Source organism: Nilaparvata lugens, chromosome 10 (genome assembly GCF_014356525.2).
Source record: "Nilaparvata lugens isolate BPH chromosome 10, ASM1435652v1, whole genome shotgun sequence".
NCBI lineage: Eukaryota > Metazoa > Arthropoda > Insecta > Hemiptera > Delphacidae > Nilaparvata > Nilaparvata lugens.
In genome coordinates, this window is record NC_052513.1 from 46,013,841 (window position 1) to 46,037,882 (window position 24,042).

The following is a 24,042-nucleotide window of genomic DNA, read 5'->3' on the forward strand; positions in this document are numbered from 1 at the left end:
TGACTTCAAGGTTATTTTACATTTCTATGACCATAAAAATTTTCTCGGCCTGGTCAGAAAACAATCACTTTCAGCCTTTATATGACGAACAAAAACCAGCTCATTACATCCAAGTGGGGCAAAACATGTATTTTCTCTCGACCTTTCTCTGATCCAATTCAGGTTGACCTGTTGCCAGTATGTCTTGAAGGAGATTAGCTTTTGATGTTAGTATTTTTTTGATACAACATCCAATAGCCGTTCCACACCAATATCTCGCCAACATGACATAATTTACAGGACAGGATTTACTCTGATGGACCGTATAAAAGGAGGCTGTAGTCTATAACTGCGCCAGGTCTAATGTTCACAGAGCTGCTAGTTCTTATAATTATGTTTGAAGGGACAGATTCAAGGATCCAAAGGTTCAAAGAACCCCAAACGTCAACCGAAGTCCTCAGTTACTCACACAGCAGTGATTTTGCTTTTTTCACTTATTTTTTTCTGAACAATGGTTGAACATAAATTATGAATTTGAAACTTTGCACAATAGCCTAATTTATTACAACTGAACAAAGCTGAAAAAATTAGGGTAATTTTTCAAATTCATAAAACATAATGGCAGTCACTTCAATTTTGTTTTCACATAATTTAGACACCATTTTTTTGACAAAAAATTCAGAGGAATAACTTTTTTTATTACATTTAATTACCATTGTATTCCATAAGACATTGAAGTGAAAAAACACTCACATTCTTTCATGTGGTGACGTCCGTTTCGTGCTAGTATTGCACATATACAAGCCAAAGAGAAACTGAAGTATTCAAGGTTATGGGGGTGGAATTTGTTTAGAATGGGGGTGGAGGGGAGTCTTGGCGGTTGATGGAGGAGGATTTAAATGAGTATGTCAAACAGGGTGTGGGGGGAGAAGTTGATTTGGTCATTTAGAATATTGTTTGGCTGTTGTATGGTGTACTTGTATATTCCAAACTGTTCTAGTACATTTAATATCCTGTTTTTGTGGGAATAGTGGAGTATTCTGCGGTAGTTGTTCATGTCAGGGTGTGTGTGGTCAATGTGTTCTGCAAAGATGGAATGGGAGGAAAAATGGGTAATGGCTCTCGAGTGTTCTTTGAATCTTATATTGAAATTTCTTGCTGTTTCACCTATGTAAAATTTGCTGGAATCTTTACGAATAAGCTTATAAATTCCTGGTCTATTGTATTGATGTTGGGGGTGTTGTGTGGGGACTAGAGCTTCCTTAGTGAGTTTTTGGTTATGTTGCAACCTTGTATTTCATTTTCTTGAATGATGCTGCTATTTTGTATGTTTTATTGTTGTGGTATGTGAGTCAATTGGCTCAGCAGCTAGAATAACATAATAAAAAATCATGACTCTACAAAATAGGTGATAAAAACTTGATACAAACAGGAATGAATTATAAATTCTATTACAAAGAACTTTTGTTTGGCACTTTATATAAAAAAAATCGTCATTGAAAGTATTCAAGAAAAATGGTACTCTGAAAAATGGAATGTTTTTAAAAAGTGCATTTCTGTCGGTTTAAATCATGTTTAGGTGGAAATATGTAATCACAATATTTGTGGGATACTTTATTGTGATTCGATTTATTTAAACTAGAGGTCTCTATAATGAATGGTAATAATTCTATGACCGTTTCAATGAACGCTGGATCAGCCTTTTTGAATTGGCTATTATGTGGCTTAGTTGCGACCCCATACTTCAAGATTCAATTCAAAAAATAATTTATCTCGCACAACATAATATTATCATAAAACATTGTACCAGCTTAAAATACAAAATGAAAAAATACTAATGAGAATTGAATGTTTTGCTTTAGAGGACAAAAACATAAAGGGGAATAACTATGGGCACACCTGGGCGTATATGGAGTTGAGTCTTGGACCCTGACTGAAACAACAACAAAGAAACTTGAGGCGTTCGAGATGTGGACCTATAGACGAATCCTGAAAATATCTTGGATAGACAAAATTTTCAACTACAGGGTTCTTCAACAACTCAATAAGAAGACGGAAATAATGTACACTGTCAAGAGACGAAAATTGGAGTATCTGGGACACATTATGAGGAATGGAACTAAATATCAGTTGTTGAAATGTGTACTACAGGGTAAAGTTCTTGGCAGGAGAGGTGTTGGTAGGAGACGAATTTCCTGGTTAAAGAACTTGAGAGCATGGTTTGCAGTGTCCACCCTGGAACTTTTTAGAGCGGCTGTCAACAAGCTTATAATTGCCAGAATGATTGCCAACATTCGGTAACAGATAGGCACCAGAAGAAGAAGACACCTGGGCATAAGCCCTATTGGAGTGCACTTCTCTTAGAATATAAATAAATTTAAAAACTAGAGTAGTAGGACCGCTACGCTCTACACAAGAAATAAACTGTATATGTAGAAAATTATTAACAATATTATAAATTTACCAGTGTTACTATCTTCATAATGCGACAGAACAATGACCATTTCTTATTGGAAACGAGTAACTTAATTATACAAGTAATGTATTATAACAATGTGAATGTTATTAATTGAATAATTTTCATGGAAAAAACACCATTTAAATGAAAAAAAAAATATTAAAATAAAATTATTCAATAATTTTCTTAGTGAACAGTGAATGTCCTATTCAAATGATGAAATAAGAAAGACATGAGAAAAACCACTGACTTGAGAATAAAATTATACTACTCAGTAGATAGATTTTGTCGGTTTTGGGACAAGGTCAAAGTCCAAGGCCAAAGGTCAAAGTCCAACGTCAAGGTCAAAAGTCAATGTCTAAAAAAAAAACTTGCGAAAAAATTCAAAAAATTTGAAAATAGAACTTAGGGAGAAAAATTAAAAAAACAATTATCAAAAAATATTCAAAATTATTAAAAATATTAAAAAGTATTGAAAAATATTAGAAATCATTATTCCATATTCTATGGACTTGAAAAAAAATCTAGAGTTGATGGAATGTGTTGGGGAGCGTCTGGTGTATATAAGGGAGCTGTTCAGCCAGGAGAGATGTTGTGCACATTACATCACATTTTCTTAGAAAAGTTAAATACAAGTCATCAGTTGGAGTTCATCACAGTGAAAATCAAAGTAAATACAAGTGTTTATAATCTTGTTTTAATATTAAGCTAATACTTGTTGTTAAACTTTTCCATGTTTCTTCTCAAAAAATGTGTATAGAGTATATTTCCAGAAGTTAAATAAATTTTGGTTAGGTTAGGTATGTTGAAGTTACAGTTACTTCTGCTGACCTAACCCAACCTGAATTTGAAATTTCAATTCTAGTCATTGTTCCTTCCTGAACATAGTAATTTCTAAGTTGAATGTAGATTTGAGATATTGATTGATGGATGAAATATGATTGGTTTCAAGCATATAGAGTGAATAGCATGAATAGAGGCCTTCATGGAGGACCTATCACTCTAGATCAAGATGTCCATGTGGTCTATCACTCTATATTAGAGGGACACATCATTCTAGATCAATGTATCCATGAGGGACTTATCACTCCACATTAAGATGTCCATGAGGTAAATGAATTTTGTAAAAATATAATTGTGAGGTAAGATACATTTGTTTCAAAAGGCAAGAAATCTGTGATATTTTTCTCATTTTCACAGTCTCGACAGTTTTTTTACAATGAACAGTCATGCAAGATAGATTTGAGGCAATGTAGCTTATATAGCATGTAATTCTCCTTCATTTGAGACCAAATGCAAGTTTCTATTATGTATCTTACTCGTTTTAGAGACTCTCGAATAACAGTTGAATCACAGAAAGAATGAGAAAATGAAAATAATCATTTTTTCAATTGGCTGTAACTTTTGAAAGGTATTGAAATCGGGAAAATGTTTTATTGAAGCAAAAAGAGAAGAAAATTCTCTAAAACCTCAACTACTGTCTGCATTTCTTACCTGAAGTGTTTCACAAGATACAAAACTTTGAATATGCAAAAAAATTGTGATACATTAATCATTCTCACAGTTTCACATACTCAAAGTTGCATATCTTGTAAAAACTTCAGATAAAAAATCCAAAAAAGTGAGCAAGGCTGTGGAGAATTTTCTCCTCTATTTGCTGACATGAATCGTTTTCCTGATTTTAATACCATTCAAAAGTTACAGCCGAATTGAAATTTTTTTTTCATTTTCCCATTTCTCCTGTGATTTTACTCTTATCCAAGAGTCTCTAAAGCAAGTAAGATACATTATAGAAATTTGCGATTGGTCTCAAATGGAAGAGAATTACATGCTCTATAAGCCACATTGCCTTAAATCCACTTTGCATGACTGTTTGTTATCAAAAAACTGTCGAGACTGTGAAAATGAGGAAAATATCACAAATTTCTTGTTTTTTTTCAAACAAATGTATCACACCTCATGATTACATTTCTACAAAATTCATTCACCTCACATGAAAGAGGAGACTCTGTATTCCAAATCAAGACCAAGTATAATTTTTTATCATTTTGGGTTACCGAGATACACAGTTTTAAATATAGAAATTGGCAATTTTTCTGTGTATGGGCTAAAATTCACTAGAGGAGGATTTTTTTAATCAAATTTCAGTTATGATAGATGATTATGAACCCGCCTTGATGAGCTGAGAAGAGTGGGCTGTTGTAAGAGGAGATCATTCTGTCAAACATTATAAGTGTTTGAAGTTTTGATCCTTGACATATCCCTATGATGAATCCCCCCCCCACTAGAAAATACTGAAATTAACTGCTTAATGGGTGATTCTCATAGAAAATAATCCTCGTGAGATGATTTCAGCCAAAATATGAATTTTTTGTTAGGAAGGCCTTGAAAAGGAATTATAATGAACAAATTTGTATTTTGGCTGTAGGACATGGTTTTCTGTTTTTGGGTGTTTTCTTCTGCCAACACTATTAAATTTTAAAATCCTGTTCAGAATTGATTGTTCTTTCACGTGATGTGTTGTCTTTAATCTATACTAGAAAAATATTCAAGTTGTATAGGGTTGAAGTGGTAGATATGCATAACTTTGAAAACCCCTTGAAACACCCTTTTTTAAAAACTTGTAGCACCAGAACCAAAAATGGTTGAATCTGCTCAATCACTCAATTTATTGGAAATTTTATCATCTTCAATTTTGTAGAGAATGATTTTTCTCCAAAAACTTGAAGTTTTCGAGATTAAATGAAAAAAGTCCGAAATTTTAGGGGTTTTTGTGGGTTTTGGGGGTGAAGCCACTCTCTGGCATGTCAGCTAATTCCAGATTCGAATTCAGCGCCCAAAATACAGTCATATAGAGCTGTCAAGAAAAATTCTTTCTGGGCTGATTCCTGAAAAATGACGATTTGACTGGACTATTGACTACATTATCTCAGTCAATAATATTTTGAAAATTGTGTACCAATCGATAGATAATTTAATTTATGGAAAACTTTTTCTTATAAATGTTTTGTAAAATCAACAATTGCTGAGTTACTCAAGAAAACAATTAAATAGCCGCCATTTTGTTTTATGAATTTGAAAAATTATCATATTTTTTGTATCTTTGTCTATTATTGTTATAAATGATTGGGCAAAGTTTCAATTTCATATGTTTAACCATTATTTGGTAAAAAAATGATAAGTTGAAAAAGCAAAATGACTGCTGTGTGAGTAACTGAAGACTTCCAGACAATTTAAATATGATATTCAGATATGATTCTCATCCAGGAACAATGCCCTAGAGTATTGGTAGGGAGTTCGTGGAGTTTTCCATCTTTATTTCATGTATAATTTCATTATTTCAAGGATCTCTCTACAACTGTTGCAGTACCTAGTGTTGAGTGTAAATGCTTCGGTTTAACAAATGTAGAATAATTCACTGAGAATTTCGGAGGGGTATTGAGTAGCATTGTTTGGACTGGTAAGAAGGTGAATAATCTATATCAAAAGTCCTCTTCCCTACTTCTTGTGCTTAAGGGATGAGGGTGGGGGGGTTTGAAGTGTTTTTTCTTTTCTGGCTTATACACATGTATCTTGGAAATGATATAATTCCCCGAAAACTGTTAAAGACAAAAAATGGAACTTCCAAACGACTCCCACCCCCTTTATGTTCACTCCCTAAATATCCTTGAAATTGTTGTGCAGTCAAAAATTGTGTTCCTAATTTTTCCCTCTATACTCTTGAGCATTCATTGCCTGGTTCTTTCCTTGACTTACATACAAGTGTAAAACCAGTCCACATATTATGTATTCACTATCTATCCACGTTCTCGATTGGAGAGCTCATTCCACCTATATTTCAATAGATAGGTGTAATTGAGTCTCTTCAAGTCTTGGTAGAATATTGGAAAAAATACCTGATGAAAAGACGGAGTATGCACGAGAGGTATGCCGAGGCTGGTTAGACAAACTCCCACATACATGTCTTCAGTGCTGCTAAGATTTGGACATCGGCATATCTTCAATATATGAGGAATAGCCGAAGCACTTATTACGATTCCTGCGCCTCCTGCCAAAAAGTTGTAGCCTTGTATGGAGCCTTGCACATTGTAGCCGAACCTTTCACCAATAGCTATGGGTCCACTGTCAGGCCAACAGCTCAGCAGCGATTGCAGTCCAGGGACACTGCAAAATTGAACAAAACCATAACATCTGTACAAAAAAAAATACTAGTAGCTCAGAGAACAGTAGAACTGGCTACATTTACTCACTAACATCACTACTCACACACGCCCGCCTATTCACACACAAACAAATTGGATTCGGGCCTCTTTCACACGATAGGAGACGTGCAACCTGAACACTGAACAGTGTTCATGTTTTTTTGTTAAAGTACATTGAGTCCAATTGTGTCTTCCACAAGGGGATTCGAGCCGGGAACCACATTTTATCACGTCTTTTCCCCTTGAGGCAAGCAGAAACCTGCTTTTGATTGAGATACCAGCGGACCATACGAGAGGATCATACGTCTCTCTATGGTCATCACTTATTCTCAAAATACATCTTTCTTGAAAATGAAGATAGAAAGATTTTGATTTCGGATTTGGATTCAGCGACCCCAAATTCTTCAAAGAATAAGTCCCATTTTCAAAAATACCCAATAACAAGGACGTTATGGCTATTTTTAATACAGCTTTCTCTTCAGTTCTAGTTCGGAGTTCAGTTCTAGTTCGTAGTTCGATGAGTGAGCATCGTCTATCAGAGCGCCTGATAAGTAGCTAGTTTGTTCCTTATCTGTCACTCGGCTTATTTTGTCCGTGTTTAAAATCAATAGTATTTCATAGTGTTTGACCTATAAATTAAACTTATTTCACATCGAAAATGGTTAATAAGTGCAAAAAGTGTTTAAACGACGTAGCTCTAAAGCAAGATAATTCCAAGTGTAAAGATTGTGATGGGTTATTCCACGCCGGGTGCATAAATGTGGACGCTTCAAAATCCGTCGCAACACGTAACAACTGGAGGTGTGATAAGTGCAGCGCTGCTACATGTGCTGGTCGCGAGGGTGAGTTATCACGTGAGGACAGTACTGTTCTCCAAGCAATAGCTGCTCTTCGAAAAGAAAATAATGAACGATGGGACATTATTAAAGCCACACTCGACGATTTTAAAATTGTTAAGCAAGACGTGAATACTCTAAAAGAAACGTCGAATCGTAACACTAAGCAGCAGTGCTCGAGCTAACTCAAAAAGAAGAGCATCTAAGAGGTCAAAATGCGGTATTAAAAAGGGAAGTGGCGGATTTGCAACAACAAACGCGCAAGAACAATATTGTAATAACGGGCATACCGGCTACAACGCAAGAAAATGTGTATGCGATAATGTAAAAACTGGCAAGTGTTTTGGGTGTAGAGTATAATGGATTTGACATATCGATTGCACACAGACTTCGCCAAGGTTCAGCTGTACCCTGGAAAAACCGTGTTCCACCGTCCATTGTGGTGAATTTCGTTTCGAGATCAATCAAGTCCATCTGGTTGACAGCTAGAAAGCACAAGAAAAGACTGTCAGCAAGTGTAATTAATCCCAATTTTCCGGATCATCCTGTTTATATGAACGATCACCTAGCTCCACACACAAGGGAGATTTTCAACGCAGCAAGAAATCTCGTTAAAACCCGTGAGCTGGTGTCTGTCTGGACAAATGATAGCAAAATATTGGTGAGGAGATCAACTATTGAGAAACCATTCAGGATATATGATTTGGACGATATACGTAAAATTGATGAGACGGCGGCTGAGCAGCGGACGCAGCCCCCTCCTTTGACGGCAACTCTTCAAACAAGTTCAGGATAAGGCAAGAAGACCTTTTGCAATTTCACACTATTTCAGCTCTTATTACAAATCATGAACATTTGATTTATTATTCATTCGCATTCATGTTATATTCCATTTCATAATAATATTCATTAAGTAATATGATACGGTTTACTGATAATAATAATCGAATGAAAATATAGGATTCCTCATTGGTTTGGTCTTTTATGGAATCAATTTTGGTTTGATGTATTGAACTCAAGGAGAATATAGTATTATTTTATATAGGTAATATTTTAGGAGAATACAAAAAAAATAATTTCCTGGTTCAGTAATGCAACAATAAATAAGCTTTTAAATCAAAAGATACTTGTATTATATGTTGTGTGGTTTCCGTAAAGTTAGCTCCATTTATAACATCACAAATGAAGCTTCAATCTAATTAAATCTTCATAATTATTACAGTATTAAGAATGATCAATGATGAATGCAATATTTTCGTACCATAGGAATGAATGAATTGCCACAGTGATATTGATTACAGTATCAGCTGATTCAAAATAGCGTTAGAGATTATCGTGAATACTGATAAACTTGAAAGCAAAAATAATATCTTCCATTGTCAGTACCGTTACGCTCATAACGCCAAGTATTTTATAAGCTCTATTTACACTCAGATGGAAAAATTATTAGATCAATCAAGTATACTGAGCTTGATATTATACTATAATTATTATTTATTTACTGGACTCGAACAAGCAATTCAATATTAATTGAGGGTCCAATATTATAGTAAAATGGCTGATCAATATAGCCAAAGTTTCATTTTTCTTTCCATTTTAATATCCTTTTAATTAGGTTTGCAGTTTGAAATCTGGATCTTATTCTATTCTACATTTTATTTTATTTTTTTAAACTTATAATAATTTTATTATTTGTTTTATGCTAGTTGGGTTTAATATTAGTTGAAATATTCTTTACTTGAATTGTTATTATCGGTTTTCGTTAATATATTGATTTGATAAAAAATTATAGGCTCAATATTGCAATACAAATGGATGTCTAATCACTGAGTAATTCTCGTTTATTCTAATTTTTAAATGTTTCCTTTATACCCTTTCTAATTCAGATTGAAGTTTGTAATCTGAGCCTTGTTTTATTTTTTTTTCATTTATAATTTTTATTTCCGGGTTAACATGCTCACTCTGTACCCATTCTATATTATTTATTAGTTTAATTAGAAATAATATTCGTATCATTTTTTAGTAATAAAGGTTCCAATATCGCATTTCAATTGGATGATGAGTCAAAGTCTTGAATTCGTTGATTTTATTCAGTAATATTTCTGGTTATTCTGATTGCAGTTGTGATCTGGACTTTTTTCTATTTTATCTTTACAAATTTGTGATGCAAATCATGCTTATTTTGTATTAATTTCTATAATATTTTTCAGTAGGATTATTAGAATAATGTTTCAGTAATTAAGAGTCCAATTAGCTAATGCTTAGCAACTAAAATCTTAGTTTTCGTTGATTTTATGCTTTTTTTATTTTTTTTCCTTTACTCTCTATTGCGTTTTTGATTATGAAACGATTACTGTTTTACATTATATTTTAATTGGAGTTGAATATTAACATTCATTTTAACAATACAATATCTACATAAAGCCGGGTGACAGAAGAATGATGTGCCTCTCATGTTCTTCACCGACGATGAATGCATTATAGAATCCAATTTAATTGACAGTTTAACATTCAATAGTACTCAAGCATTAGAAAGATATTTTGAAATAGGAAGCATGAATATGAATTCCATACACTCCATATGAATATACGTAGCTATAATAGAAACTTTGATGAATTCACTGTATTTTCAAATAGTTTTAATAAACTTAAAATGAGTTGTATTGTTTTAACCGAAACCTGGTTGGATGATGATGATGATGTGATGCAGCTCCCTGGATATAATTATTTTCGAACAACAAATAAATTAAATCAGAATGACGGTGTTGTGGTCTACATTGATGATTCGTTGGCCGTGATCAGCTGTGCCTGGGGGGAGTCGCCAACTGCCTAGCCCTGACCTTTAATCTGAACGGCGTGCCTTGCCACCTGTTGTCCGCCTATCGTAGCCCTAACTCTTGTCTCGATTCGTTTGTTTTGGCGCTTCAGAGCTATTTTCTTAAATTAAACATAAACGAATATAAACGATAAGGATCATTTACAATTATTCTGTGGTGATGTCAATATTAACATTCTGAATGTTCCTCCGAATTCCCCGCAGGACTGTTACCTTGATATGATGCATGAGTTGAATTCATAAGTTTAATCAATAGGGTAACACGTCCCGCGGGAAACTCCTGTTTAGGCCATTTCTTCCTGAAAAATGACAAAAAACTTCAAATAAAATCTGCTATTATAGAATCATCAATTACCGATCACTATCCCATATTAGTTCAACTTAGCTCTTGAGCGCCCAACGATCTTGGGCATAGTCACGGGAGAGATCCACCAACTTACAGGGTTACTGATTGGAATGCCGTTGGCGCATCTAATCTTAGCCAATCGAGTTCTCTGTACAGGGGTGTTACGTGGTCATTCCATCAAGCATCAAGAATAAATCGCAGAGCATAGTTTAATGCCCTTTGAAGCCTGCCATTCAGCTCTCCAGAAACACCATTGTACACCATTGAACAATAGTCGAAATGGGGGAGAATAAGCGCCTGAACCAGAGTCTTCCTCACTCTCACTGGCAAAAATCTCCTCAACCTTTTCATTTGATGCATCCCTGCAAACACCTTTCTCACTACAGCATTCACATGAACCTCCCAAGTGAGTGCGTTGTCAATCAGCATGCCAAGCAGCTTGATCCTATCATCATATATGAGCTTCACTCCATCCAAGGTTACAGAAGGTAGACAAATCGCTCCTTGTCTAATTCGTCTTTGTGAACCAACAACAGTGCATTTCGTTTTCTGTGTATTCAACGATTGATAATGTGAATATCTTCTGAACGGTTTGAGATATTGATGTGCGGTTTCCGCTATTCATTTTTTCTTGAAAATCTGTATTGTAATCATGTATTGCATGACCACCTTCCTATTTAAAAAAATAAAGTTTCATTCAAAATGGCAGACCAGATTTTTAAAGTCATAGTAAAGTAGTATTTTCAATTTGAGTAACACCCCCAATCACACCCACCTTGGAATCACTTCTTTTTATAAGATACTAAGCCGTTCTGAGACTTTTTCCCCTTCTTTCTGCTTTGAATAGTATTGATTAATAATGTGAATATCTTTGAAATGGTTTGACATATTGATATGCGGTTTCCGCCATTCATTTTCTCTTTGAATTCGCTATCGAAATCATACATTGCATGACCACCTTCCTATTTGGAAAAATGAAGTTGCATTCAATATGGCGGACCAGATTTTTAAAGTCAATGTAAAGTAGTTTTTTCAATTTGAGTAGGATCCCCAATCACACCCACCATCAAATTACCTTTTCCTCCACCTACTGTCTAAAGTACTTACTTTACTCCCTGAAACCTAATACTAAAGTGTCACTTTTTCGCTCTCGGTAGTAAACAACAGAAAAACTCCCTAGGGAGTAAAAGTGACTCCATTTAAATAACATGGGGAGCATCTCTATTTTGAAACCTACATTGTAATAGGTTAGAAGGTCTAAGCTCAGATGAGAAAGCATAATAGAGGTGTCTGTCATTGAGTCAACTGAATTCAATACCACAACCAAAAATTTGATCAACTCATGAAATATATGTTTGTATGATATTATATTCTTAATATTAGTAGACAATAAAAATTTATACAATTTTTAAAATATCTTATTCTATTCAAAATACCAGCCAACAAATATTTTTGATCTGCAATTCAAATCTGAACCGCGTGATCTAGAGTCAGCCATTTTTGGTAAACACCCAGCTGATATAATTTAAAGTTACAACTTTAGCCGGTAGATAGCGCAATCGGCAGTGCCAATCAGACGGCCAGTTTTTAGGTTTTAGATTTTAGGTTATGTTGTTAGGAAACATTGTCACCAATACGTAAGTTATTAAAATGATTTTATTTGCAGTTTCTATAAAAAAATGTAGATGGAGGAAAAATGTTGTGTACATCACGAGTGAAAATACTTTTTCTCCCTCAGGAAAATTGTTGCCCTCGGCTTCGCCTTGGGCTTCAAACTTTTCCCTCAGGGAGAAAAAGTCGTACTTTTCACTCGAGATATACAACTAACTATTTCCTCCACCTACTGTCAAAAGTACTTACTTTACTCCCTGAAACATGATACTAAAGTGTCACTTTTTCGCTCTCGGTACTAAAAAACAGAAAAACTCCCTAGGGAGTAAAAGTGACTCCATTTAAATAACATGGGAAGCATCTCTATTTTAAAAACGTACATTTGAAATAGGTTGGAAGGTCTAAGCTCAGATGAGGAAGCATATAGAGTAGTCATTAAACCAACTAAATTCAATACCTCAACCAGACATTTGATCGATATATAAAATTTATGTTTGTATGCTGAAATTATTATTACAAACTTCATATCACTATACTAGAAAAAATGTATATTTTTTTCTTTTAATCCATGTTATTCAAAATACCAGCCAACGAGTATTACTTATTAACTAATCAAATTTGAAACTGGAACTTCATCATAGCTGTAGTTGTAGCTGTCATTGTTGTTACAACTTTAGCCGACAGATAGTGCTGTCGGAGGAGAACTATGATTACAAGCCAGCTGTTTCTGTTTACTTTTTAGATTATGTTGTAACACATTGTTTGGTCACATACGTTTTTAAAAATTATTTTATTTGCAGTTTTTATAAAAATGTAGGTGGAGGAAAAATGTTGTTTATATCACGAGTGAAAAATGTTTTTTCTCCCTCAGGAAAATTGTTGCCCTCGGCTTTGCCTCGGGCTTCAAACTTTTCCCTCAGGGAGAAAAAACAGCACTTTTCACTCTAGATATACAAATAACTATTTTGTATGAGATATTAAGCCATTCTCGGACTTTTCACCCACTCTATATAAATATACAGTAAAAAAAACTGTGATATACAGTACGTATGTACTTTAGCTATTACAAAACAACTTATACTCTATCCGTGTGGGAAATTTGGTGGGATATTTATCTTGATTTCTGAAGATACCAAAAAACAAGAGAGTCAGATAACATTAAAAAACCAACGTTTTCCTGCCAATTGACAAAACATATTAAAAATTAGTCTAAAACATATTATTTCTTAGACTAAAAATGTGTAAAAGATATCCAGATCACTATTCAAGCTATCAAGTTTTTCATTAATTTCTTTGTCCCCCCATGGCGCCCAGGTTTGCGCCCAACGTTTTCACTTGAACATTTCTGTGATAATCATTGAATTGTGATAGAACATATTATCATATTGATCTTTTAAATCCAGTTACATGCACTTCGATTCTCGTAGAATTGATTTTTTACCGTTCCTATGAATTCTACCAGGTTCAGCAACTTGTCTATATAATAAGAGAGAGTAGGGTTGTGTTTGTTTGTGTGTTTGTGTGTTTGTTTGTTAACATCAAAACATGTCAACTTGTGGATTGCATACCGGAAAAACGGGTATGATTTAGATCCCCAAATTTTGCACATAGATTCTAAAAATATCAATCTCTTGCACCTCGAAGCCCAAAGTTCAATTTTCCTTCTATATTTTTCATAATTAATGTTCAGATTTCATTTATGGGACATACAATTTCATATGGCGAATTCACATTCAAATCATATGATAGAAATAAATAAATAAAAAAAAAAAAAAACAGCTGTTCTATTATTGCTTTCTACCTGATTCCACTTAACCTCAATAATATTGTTTTGATAATTGATGAAAATATTTCTAATAATAATATTATTATTTAATTTACTATCACAAATTCAATGTGAGTTTTTCTCATCAAAATCGGCCTATGGCAAGACTTTGATGTTATTCTGTTGCTATATTCAGGAATGCCCTAACCATTGATACAGTATTGAGCACCACTGCCTTTTGCATCAAGTAGCTTTTGTCTTTCTTGAGATTCCCAGCCGACTCAGATTTGCAGTCACCTTTGATTCCATCAATCCAACTGCTGTTATTATGACTGGGACAATTTCAACTTTCTCTTGGTGCCAGATATCCTTTATTTCAGCTGACAAGAGAAGATACTTGGTAATTTTCTCATTGTAGTATGATACCAAGTTGTGACAGCATGGAATGCTCATATCTATTACTGTTTCTCTTGTCAGCTTATTCATCACAATGATATCTGGCCTATTGTGTGGAATTGTTCTATCAGTCAGCACTGATCTATCCCAGTATATTTTGTTGGTGTTATTCTCAAACGGTTCAAAGAATACGGGCCTCAAAAGAAAAATTTCAAATCTATTTATGTGAGAAATAACATAAAGCCTTGATTCACAGACCATAAGTCGTCGACTCACTCTTGTTTGTATAGCATGGAGCTAAAAATCATAATATTACCTTCACGAAACGTGATAAAACACACGTTTCATCTTTGCACATTGGAGATCGTCTCGCTTTATCAATTACATGTTATAATTAAATCCGCGACCAGATTTTCAACTCACAAAATAATATTTCAATAAAATTGAATGGGTTTTGATGTCATGTATGACAAAAGGTATGATTGGGAATCTTATTCGAATAATAAAAACAGGTTTTCCGTCGCACCCAAATTTCGTCCACAATTTTTGAACCACCATTTTGAATCCAACTCCATTTTTTCAAATTGGAATGTAGTCATATAATACATGATTTCGATACAGGATCTCAAGAGAAAATATCGTGAAAGTATGGTGAAAACCGCACATCGATATCTCAAACCTTTCGAAAGCTATTCTAATTCAATGATACTGATATAAAGTATATCTATCATCTTCTATAATGAAGGAAAGAACTGGCTTATCTATATATATAAAAGCGAAATGGCACTCACTCACTGACTGACTGACTCACTCACTCGCAGAACTAAAAATCTACCGGACCAAAAACGTTCAAATTTGGTAGGTATGTTCAGTTGGCCCTTTAGAGGCGCACTAGGGAATCTTTTGGCAATATTTTAACTCTTAAGGGTGGTTTTTAAGGGTTTAAAGTTCGTCATTTAGCATGTATATTCTTCTTATTCTCTTAATTATAATTGAAAAAAAGGCCATATCATATGTTAATATAGAACTATAATCTAGAGATAGTACCTCTTCGAAACAGTTGTTAACTGGTAACTAGATTAATAATTTTGTCAGGTTGGCATTAAGTTGAGTTGACTTTGTTAAGTTGACACCAAGTTGAAGTTTGAAATGCATTTATCGAGGAAAAATTGATTGGGCACTGCTACTTCAATCAGAGCTATTCCTGGGAATATAATATCACTAGCCGTCAGGCTCGCTTCGCTCGCCATATCCATTTAGCCAGACATTTAGTCTGGACCCCCGACTGGATCGTCCCAACATATGATAAAAATGCTCAAATGAAAAATGCAGGCGAGCGAAGCGAGCCTGCTGATCTCATTATTGGATGATCCAGTCGGGGGTCCAGGGGGCGGAGCCCCCTGGCTAGACGGATATGGCGAGCGAAGCGAGCCTGGCGGCTATTACACGTATATACATGTGTAAAGGATAGGAAAATTATGTTTGACGCATCATCACGTCTGAACTACTGGACTGATTCACTTGAAATTTTGCATATAAATTCTCAATTAACCGTGGATTCTTATAGACCTATTTTCAATTCTTCTAGATTTCATCACGTCAAGTTTTCAGTTTGTAAGTTTTAAAATGGACCCTTGCGAAGCACGGGTTACCTGCTAGTTATTCATGATCAATCAGCTGACAAGTGGATTATTCATTGCATGTATTACACAGATGTCTGGCCATGGCTATTTCTATAAGGTTTTTATTTTCAATATTTTTTATGAAGCGTGCCGATCAATATCAATATTCTCACATTTGAAAAGCAAATTCATAAGGTGATTGAAAATAAAATAAAAAATGATTGAATTATCTGAATAATACTGAAGAAATTATAATATACTTGATTGAAAAAAATAATTTAAATAAGTTGAGAAATATTTTTATCAGTTGTAAAAATTATCACGGAACTGGATAAATTATCACATGGGATACAAATTCAAACGTGAACTGAGTTTATTAACATAAGTGAGTTTTTGATCTTGGAGAAAACAAATAACAATTTTTACCTCCCTTGCTCTATTACCATAGGTAAGAAAAGTACTGCTTTCCGATAAAAATTGAGGTACCCCAGTTTCTAATTTTCTATACGTTTCAAGGTCCCCTGAGTCCAAAAAAGTGGTTTATGGGTATCGGTATGTATGTGTGTGTGTGTGTGTGTGTGTGTGTGTGTGTGTGTGTGTGTGTGTGTGTGTGTGTGTGTGTGTGTGTGGTGTGTGTGTGTGTGTGTGTGTGTGTGTGTGTGTGTGTGTGTGTGTGTGTGTGTGTGTGTGTGTGTGTGTGTGTGTGTGTGTGTGTGTGTGTACACGATAATATCACATCTCCCAATTAATGGAATGACTTGAAATTTGGAACTCGAGGTTCTTACAATAAGGATCCGACACGAACAATTTCGATCAAATGCAATTCAAGATGGCGGCTAAAATGGCGAAAATGTTGTCAAAAACAGGGTTTTTCGCGACTCTCGAAAACGGCTTCAACGATGTTTATCAAATTTGTACTATACCTAGAATAGTCATTGATAAGCTCTATCAACTGCCACAAGTCCCATATCTGTAAAAATTTCAGGATCTCCGCCCCATTTATGCAAAGTTTGATTTTAGTTTCCCAATTATCAGGCTTCAGATACAATTTGAACGAGAAATTTCAAGTGGAAAAGTTCGAACATGAAAATCTCTACAATATTAATGTTCAGTAACATTTTCACCTAAAATTGTAAATAAGCTCGGAATTCGAGAAAATGTGATTATTCATTTACAAACTGTTGGCAACTTACTGTTGATTCTATTGAATCATTCACTATGAAGAGATAGCAGATCTCGTGTGTATCCAGCGTTATTGTCCTGTCACCAGCTGGCTCAGATTTTTGAATAGTAGACTTGAGATGCGCGAGAAAACTAGCGTCAGGTGATTAACTTTCATAACGACAAGGAAAGTTGTGTGAGTGCGCCACACCAGATTTTTAAGAGCAAGGTCTATAAATACAAATAGAAAGAAAAATAAAAATCTTAGTACCCTTTTTGAAATATTCAATCACAAAATGGCATCAATGTCCGAAACATGTTGTGATTAAATGTTTCAAAAAGGGTACTAAGATTTTTATTTTTCTTTCTATTTCTATAAAAGTAGCCCTATACAGAAAAGAGTCTATAAATACAGGTTATGACACAATCCCGTGATACCTTGCAAAATCGTCATTTTATGGGGTCCTAGTTCATCAATTTTCAAATTTATCAGCTGTTATCATTATAGATTGAACAACATGATGAGTTATTTTGTAATATTGTTCAAGGGATATTGTCTGGCTTTGAATATTGTGAAATAAATTGTTCCGACAGGATAATAATAAATTAGATTCCAACTAAGAACTGAATTGTTGATTTTTAGATTTAGGTAATTGATCGGGAACTTGAAACACTTTTTGGAATTGGCCTCGCATATTTCTGTCTTGTCCAAATGCCTTTTGAATCATAATCCATGATTTACAAGGATAAGAACAATTATTTCAATAATAAATAAATGAATAATTGGAGCATTTATTATTGCAATTTCATCATTAAACTAGTAGTACTGTGAAAAGTAGACTTCACGTAGTATTCTCATCCACAAAGTACCTGATTGAAACTATAGACCTTATGGAAATACAGCAATGAACTGGCTTCTCCACACATCTGTGTAATCACTTGTCAGCTGATTTTTTATGATGAATAATTCTATAGTCTGACTTTTACTCTAATTTTGGCGTATGAAGGAGGCTCCTTTTTCCTTTTATAATAATCCTTGAAATGCAAAATTTCCAAAAACCTTGTATGTACATCGACGCGCAATTGAAAAACATACCTGTCAAATTTCATGAAAATCTATTCCCGCGTTTCGCCGTAAATGCGCAACATATAAACATATACACATTCAAACATTAAGAGAAATGCCGAACCTTCGACTTGAATCTTAGACCTCACTTCGCTCGGTCAAAAATTGAAAACCTGAATTCACATATTATCTCAACTAGGATATTGTTTTTAAAATGCATAATTTTGTTACGGGAAAATTAAATTAGATTGGATTTTCAAATGTACCACCATAAAGACCCCATAAATGGCCGCTCCATAAGGAACATGAGTGTCATGACCTGTATTTATGGACCTTGTTAGGAGTAAATGATGAGTCAACTGAATCAACTAGAACAGGTGACATCAGATACTTGTGGATGAGAAAACTGCGTGACGTCTACTGTACACAGAACTACTAGTTATTGTAGTTTTTATATTATAAATCATGACTCATAACTTGAGGTAGCACTTTTATTATGAGGTATAATCTTCCTTTCACTATAGTATATTATATAACACACTTAAGTTCAAAAAAGGTAGACATGCAATACAGAGTTATTGAAAATAGCGTAATATTATTTCATCACAAGGGTGATTCGAAATAAATGAGAACATTGAAAATCTGAATGAAAAATAAAATTTTATCATTTAATGTATCAACAAACACTAAACTTATAGTAACATCTACTTATACAGAGTGAGGCAGTGAAACTTCCTTTTTTAAGATAATAAAACTCTTTGTATTGATCAGAAAGTTTGTATTCATTTGTTGTAATGTAGACACATATATAAAGTTTTATTTCAATTTGTTTCAAATATCAAATCAGGTAGGTGACGTACCCCATTCTCCATACACTAAGTAAACTGATTTCTGGCGTTTGTCATGACTCCTGCCAGCATTACAGGCGTCATGTTGGCCATTTCTTCCCTGATATTGGCCTTCAAATCTTCTAGGGTCCTTGGAAGGTTCACATGAACAAGGAACTTCGAAAACCCTCATAGAAGAAAATCACAAGGACTAAAATCGGGAGATTGGGCTGGCTACTCCAAATTACTCCTAATTGAGATGAGGCATCCTAGAAAGTGTTCCCTCAATCGAAGTCACGTTCAGAAAGTTCCTGCACAATTGCCATCCTGTATGAATAGGAATGAAGATTATTGTGTACAATTCGTCAAACAGAACGATTGGAAAGTCCAAGAGCAGATGCATGTTTGCGCGCAGAACGCTGTGCTGATCGCAACATACAAACTCTCACTGCCTCAATGTTCTCAGGTGACCTGATGGACCGAGAGACTTTACATCTCCGTCTTGTCACACTTGCAGGGTGTCTGAACATAGTGATGACGTAACAAATAATTGATTCCTGGTCCGGGACAGTAGCCAAGGGGGCTAGATTGAAGTTATTGCGAAACGAGCGAGGGGTTGTGATTGATTGATTGAGTATTGATTGATTGAGTACTTTATTTATGTAGATTACAATATATACTGGCTTATACACTTATATACAATAGCTTACAATTCAGCAAAATTATAGATGAATTTACATAATATAGACTAAGAAAATAATTATTGAACTGTATATGATATGAAAAAGCAATTTGTAATATAATAACTATAGATAATAATTATCTTGTTATGCATCTACATAAATTGGCGGAGCTTTGGACATATCAATGTCCATTCTTCGGAAAGAATATTAAAAATATCCTCCCCACTAACACTCTACCAAAACGATAATTTAATTATTTAGACTAAGGATTTATTTATTAATGGAAATATTGTAGAAGTTTTAATCAATATGAATATTTAAGAGAAAAAAAACAGAAAATTGATAAAGTAAAATAATTATATAGGTAGATAAGATCAAATAATTGATTAATAAAATGAAGTGGGCTGAAAGTAGATCAGGGTTATCAACTTTCAGTAGTATACAGCAGTATGCAGTGGATAATTGAAATAACATGAGTTTATATATATATATATATATATATATATATATATATATATATATATAAAATTCGTTATTCGTTCTATAAAAGGTTTAAAGGTTTATATTGGTGGAATGGGTGAGGGATGGTTGTCATGTGATTGTTCTAGGACCGGACAGTTTCAGTCATTTGTTCCAAAAGATGTTTTTTTAAAGTCAGGATGAAGCTCGCTCGGCTCTCGATAGACCTGATAGAAACAGGAAGTGCATTCCATGCACGACAGGCACTGACTAAGAAGGATTTTGTGAAAATAGGTACCTAGTAGTTCGATGATTGGGTATCCTTAAAGTACTTTCTCCAGTTCTACCAGTATGTGAAGTATCTATCCTCCTACCCTCAGAGAAAAATTTGAAATCATCTTTAAAATAGTTCGGATTACCGTATTTCAAGATATCTCTAACAAGCTTGACTATTCGAAAAAGCCTTTGATCGGGAAGCTTTAATGTTGAGCCAGCAATGTGGGCTGGGGTGATATGATCATGGCGTTGGAGAGAGTAGACGAAACGTAGACAATAATTTTGGCAACGCTGTAGTTTATCATTTAGAGTGACTTGCATATCGTTAAGAGCAGAATTACAATACAATAAATGTGAGAAGATGAGAGATTGAACGAATAATAATTTAATGTTTCTAGGGAGGATATCGTGCATTTTCTTCAATGCATGCATGGCTGAGAATACCTTTTTGCAAGTTTTTTTCACTTGTTCTGACCAGTCAAGAGTATTATTCATAATAATGCCTAAATTTTCAGTTGAGCTACAGTAAGGAATGTCATTACCATCTACACTAATTTTGTGAATCGATTCAAGGTCAATATTGTTTATAAGACGAGAATATCCAATCTTAATGGGTTGTGTTTAGATGGGATTAAGCTTAAGGCCATTTTTCTTTGTCCATTCTACTATCAAATTGATATCCTGATTCATTATTCCAACTGTTTCATTAATTTTTGTTATGGGTCAGCTTAAATAGATTTGAAGGTTGTCTGCATAAGTATGGAAACTGAAGAATTTGATAATGGAAGAAAGGTCATTAGCATACAAAGTGAAGAGGAGAGGGCCTAAAATTGAACCTTGTGGTACTCCATGCATAACGTTTTTCCAAGTTGACTTTTTGTCACCGACAGATACACATTGTTTCCCACCTAATAGATAGGATTTGAACCAAACTAACGAGTTGTGACTGAAACCAAGAATAGCCAACTTATTCAAAAGGACTGTATGATCAACAGTATCGAATGCTTTAGAAAAATCAAATAGGGTGAGGATGGTGCATTTTCTTAGGTCCATAGCTAACCTTATATCATCAGTGACACGGAGCAGAGCTGTCTCAGTTGAATAAAATTCCCTAAAGCCTGATTGAAAGTTATGAAGCTCACTATTCTTGTCTAGAAATTTTACAACTTGAGCATGAATGAGTCTTTCTAGCACTTTGGACAATGCAGGTAGAATACTGATTGGTCTAAAATCCTCAACTTTATTGGGTGATAGAACTTTATTTAGAGTGCGAACCAGAGCAAACTTCCAGTTTTCAGGGAAATTGCCTTCTTCAAGTGACTTGTTGAAAATGTATGTAATGGTTGGTAAAACAGCAAATAACATCTTCTTGATAAATTTAATAGGAATTTTGTCTACACCCATAGCATTACTATGAATACGTTGAATTGCTTTGAAAGTGTCTTCTTCTGAGATTGGATGGAAATGAAATTGATCAGTAATTGGTAAATCTAAGATTGTAACCTGCCCTTCAAGATCATCGATATGATTAGCAATGACAACTTTGTCGCGTTGGTTAGAGTGTGAAACGAAATAGTCATTTATATTGCTCAATGGTAAGTCAATTTGGGGATTTGATTTCTGTTTGCAAAGCCCGAATTCTTTTATTCCCTGCCAACGTGATTTAGAGTCTTGTCTATTGTTTGTCATGAACGAATTCAAGTACCTAATCTTTGAGTTCCGTAATTCCTGTTTAACTCTATTTCTAAGGCTCCTATACTCAATCAGACTGTTCAAGTCAAATGTCTTATTAAATTTTCTATGGGCTTCGTCTCTACGTCCCATCGTCTTAAGTATGTCTTCAGTCATCCACGGTACTCGTCGTTTTCTATTAATCCTCCTTGTCACATAAGGTGCATGTTTGTCATACAAAGTCAAAGTCCAACTCTCGAAAGTCTTGACCATGTCATCAACTGAGGGTGATGCTTCAATTTGATGCCATGGAGTCTGAGCCACATCAGTCAGGAAGGCGGCTTCATCAAAGTTTCTGAAGTCTCTATAAGTGATAATCTTCTGTTCTGGCTTGGGTATCTTATGGGAAAGTACACAGTAGATCAAAAAATCATGTCTAGAAATAGCTGGGACTGAGATTTGGCCTGCTTGAACAACCTCATTGGGATCACTAACAATGAGAAGGTCAATGAGTGTGTCTGATTCATTGGTATGATGAGTTGGATCGAGAGGTAGAATAGTCATGTTTAGGCATTGGGAAATTGTAGTCAGTTGAAAGTAGTCGAAGTTACGATTTGTCATGTTCAAGTCGGTGTTCATATCCCCCATAACTAGTATACGGTTATAACAAGGCATAAGAGAAAGCAAGGCATTTTCGAAATCTGTGAAATGACCTTTTTTTGGTGGGCAATAACAGATACCAACGAGTAATCTATCAGTACTGGATAAGGATAATTCAAGTAGCAAAAACTCTGGTCTGGAACAATACTCTTGTTCAGATGTGATTAAAACTTTTGTTTTGATACCATCTTTCACATAAATTGCTACACCCCCACAAGCTTTATTTGATCTATCATTCCGGAAAAGATTATATCCAGGCAATGCAACAAAATTTGATGAAATACTAGGCTTCAAAAATGATTTGGAAATTCCAATTATATTGAAGTCCTGAAAACAGAAGGTTGCTCCGAGTTCATCAATGTGGCAGCTGAGGGATTGTATGTTAAGGTGAGCAGCCTTGAAAAGTTTTTTGAAAGAGTGGAGCTTATTTGCTAGAAACATACCCACGTCATTATTACTATTATTGAAATAATCATACCTACTTGAGCATCCACTTTGAAAAGTCTCACAAATGCACACTTCTCATTGTTCCAATGCATGATGGCGACTGTACATGTCGAGAAGAAAACTTTATGGTCTGGCCTCTCTAACAAGATCAAATTGGCCCTACTATGACATCAGCTCACTGAATGGTGTTCACTTCAAAAAAGGAAGTTTCGCTGCCACACCCATTATATTATATAAAAGGAGTCTGATTTGTGAAATTTCTAATGAAGCATACCTAGTCATTTATTTTATTTTTGCATAATATATCTTCCTCTCATTTCTATTTTCTATCTCTCCATGAATTAATACATTTATAGATAATTCATTCCTGCTTGCAGATGCAGAGTATTGAACTATTGGCTAGTATTCTATTATATCAAGCGAGCAATTTCTTTATATATATATATTATATATATATATTTATATATATTTATATATATATAAGCCTACTTTGTTCAAATTCCGTGGAAATCGTTAGAGTTGTTTTCGAGATCTCTAACGATTTTCACGGAATTTGAACAAAGTAGGCTTATGATATGGAGATTCGATTGCACTAGGTCTCAACCCTTGGATAACTCGCTGAAGGAAATAAAAAGGATGAATATGTCCTTGGAAAAACAGCTGGAAATTTTGTTGTCTGTCGATACTGTAATGGAAGAGAGTGAACGAGTGCATGTGTGTGGGATCATCCAGCTGATCTCA

The 24,042-nt window shown here is 34.5% G+C and overlaps 1 protein-coding gene across 4 annotated transcripts in view; it reads right to left on the minus strand.

Moving 5' to 3' along the window:
* The window catches only part of LOC111057289 (beta-1,3-glucosyltransferase-like), a 280,534-nt gene that overhangs the window by 21,312 nt on the left and 235,180 nt on the right, over window positions 1-24,042 (minus strand). For all 4 annotated transcript variants that reach the window (XM_039436983.1, XM_039436981.1, XM_039436980.1 and 1 more), the window contains one exon: window positions 6,334-6,601. In XM_039436983.1, coding sequence (XP_039292917.1) covers window positions 6,334-6,601 — 268 coding nt within the window. The remainder of the gene's footprint in view (window positions 1-6,333; window positions 6,602-24,042) is intronic.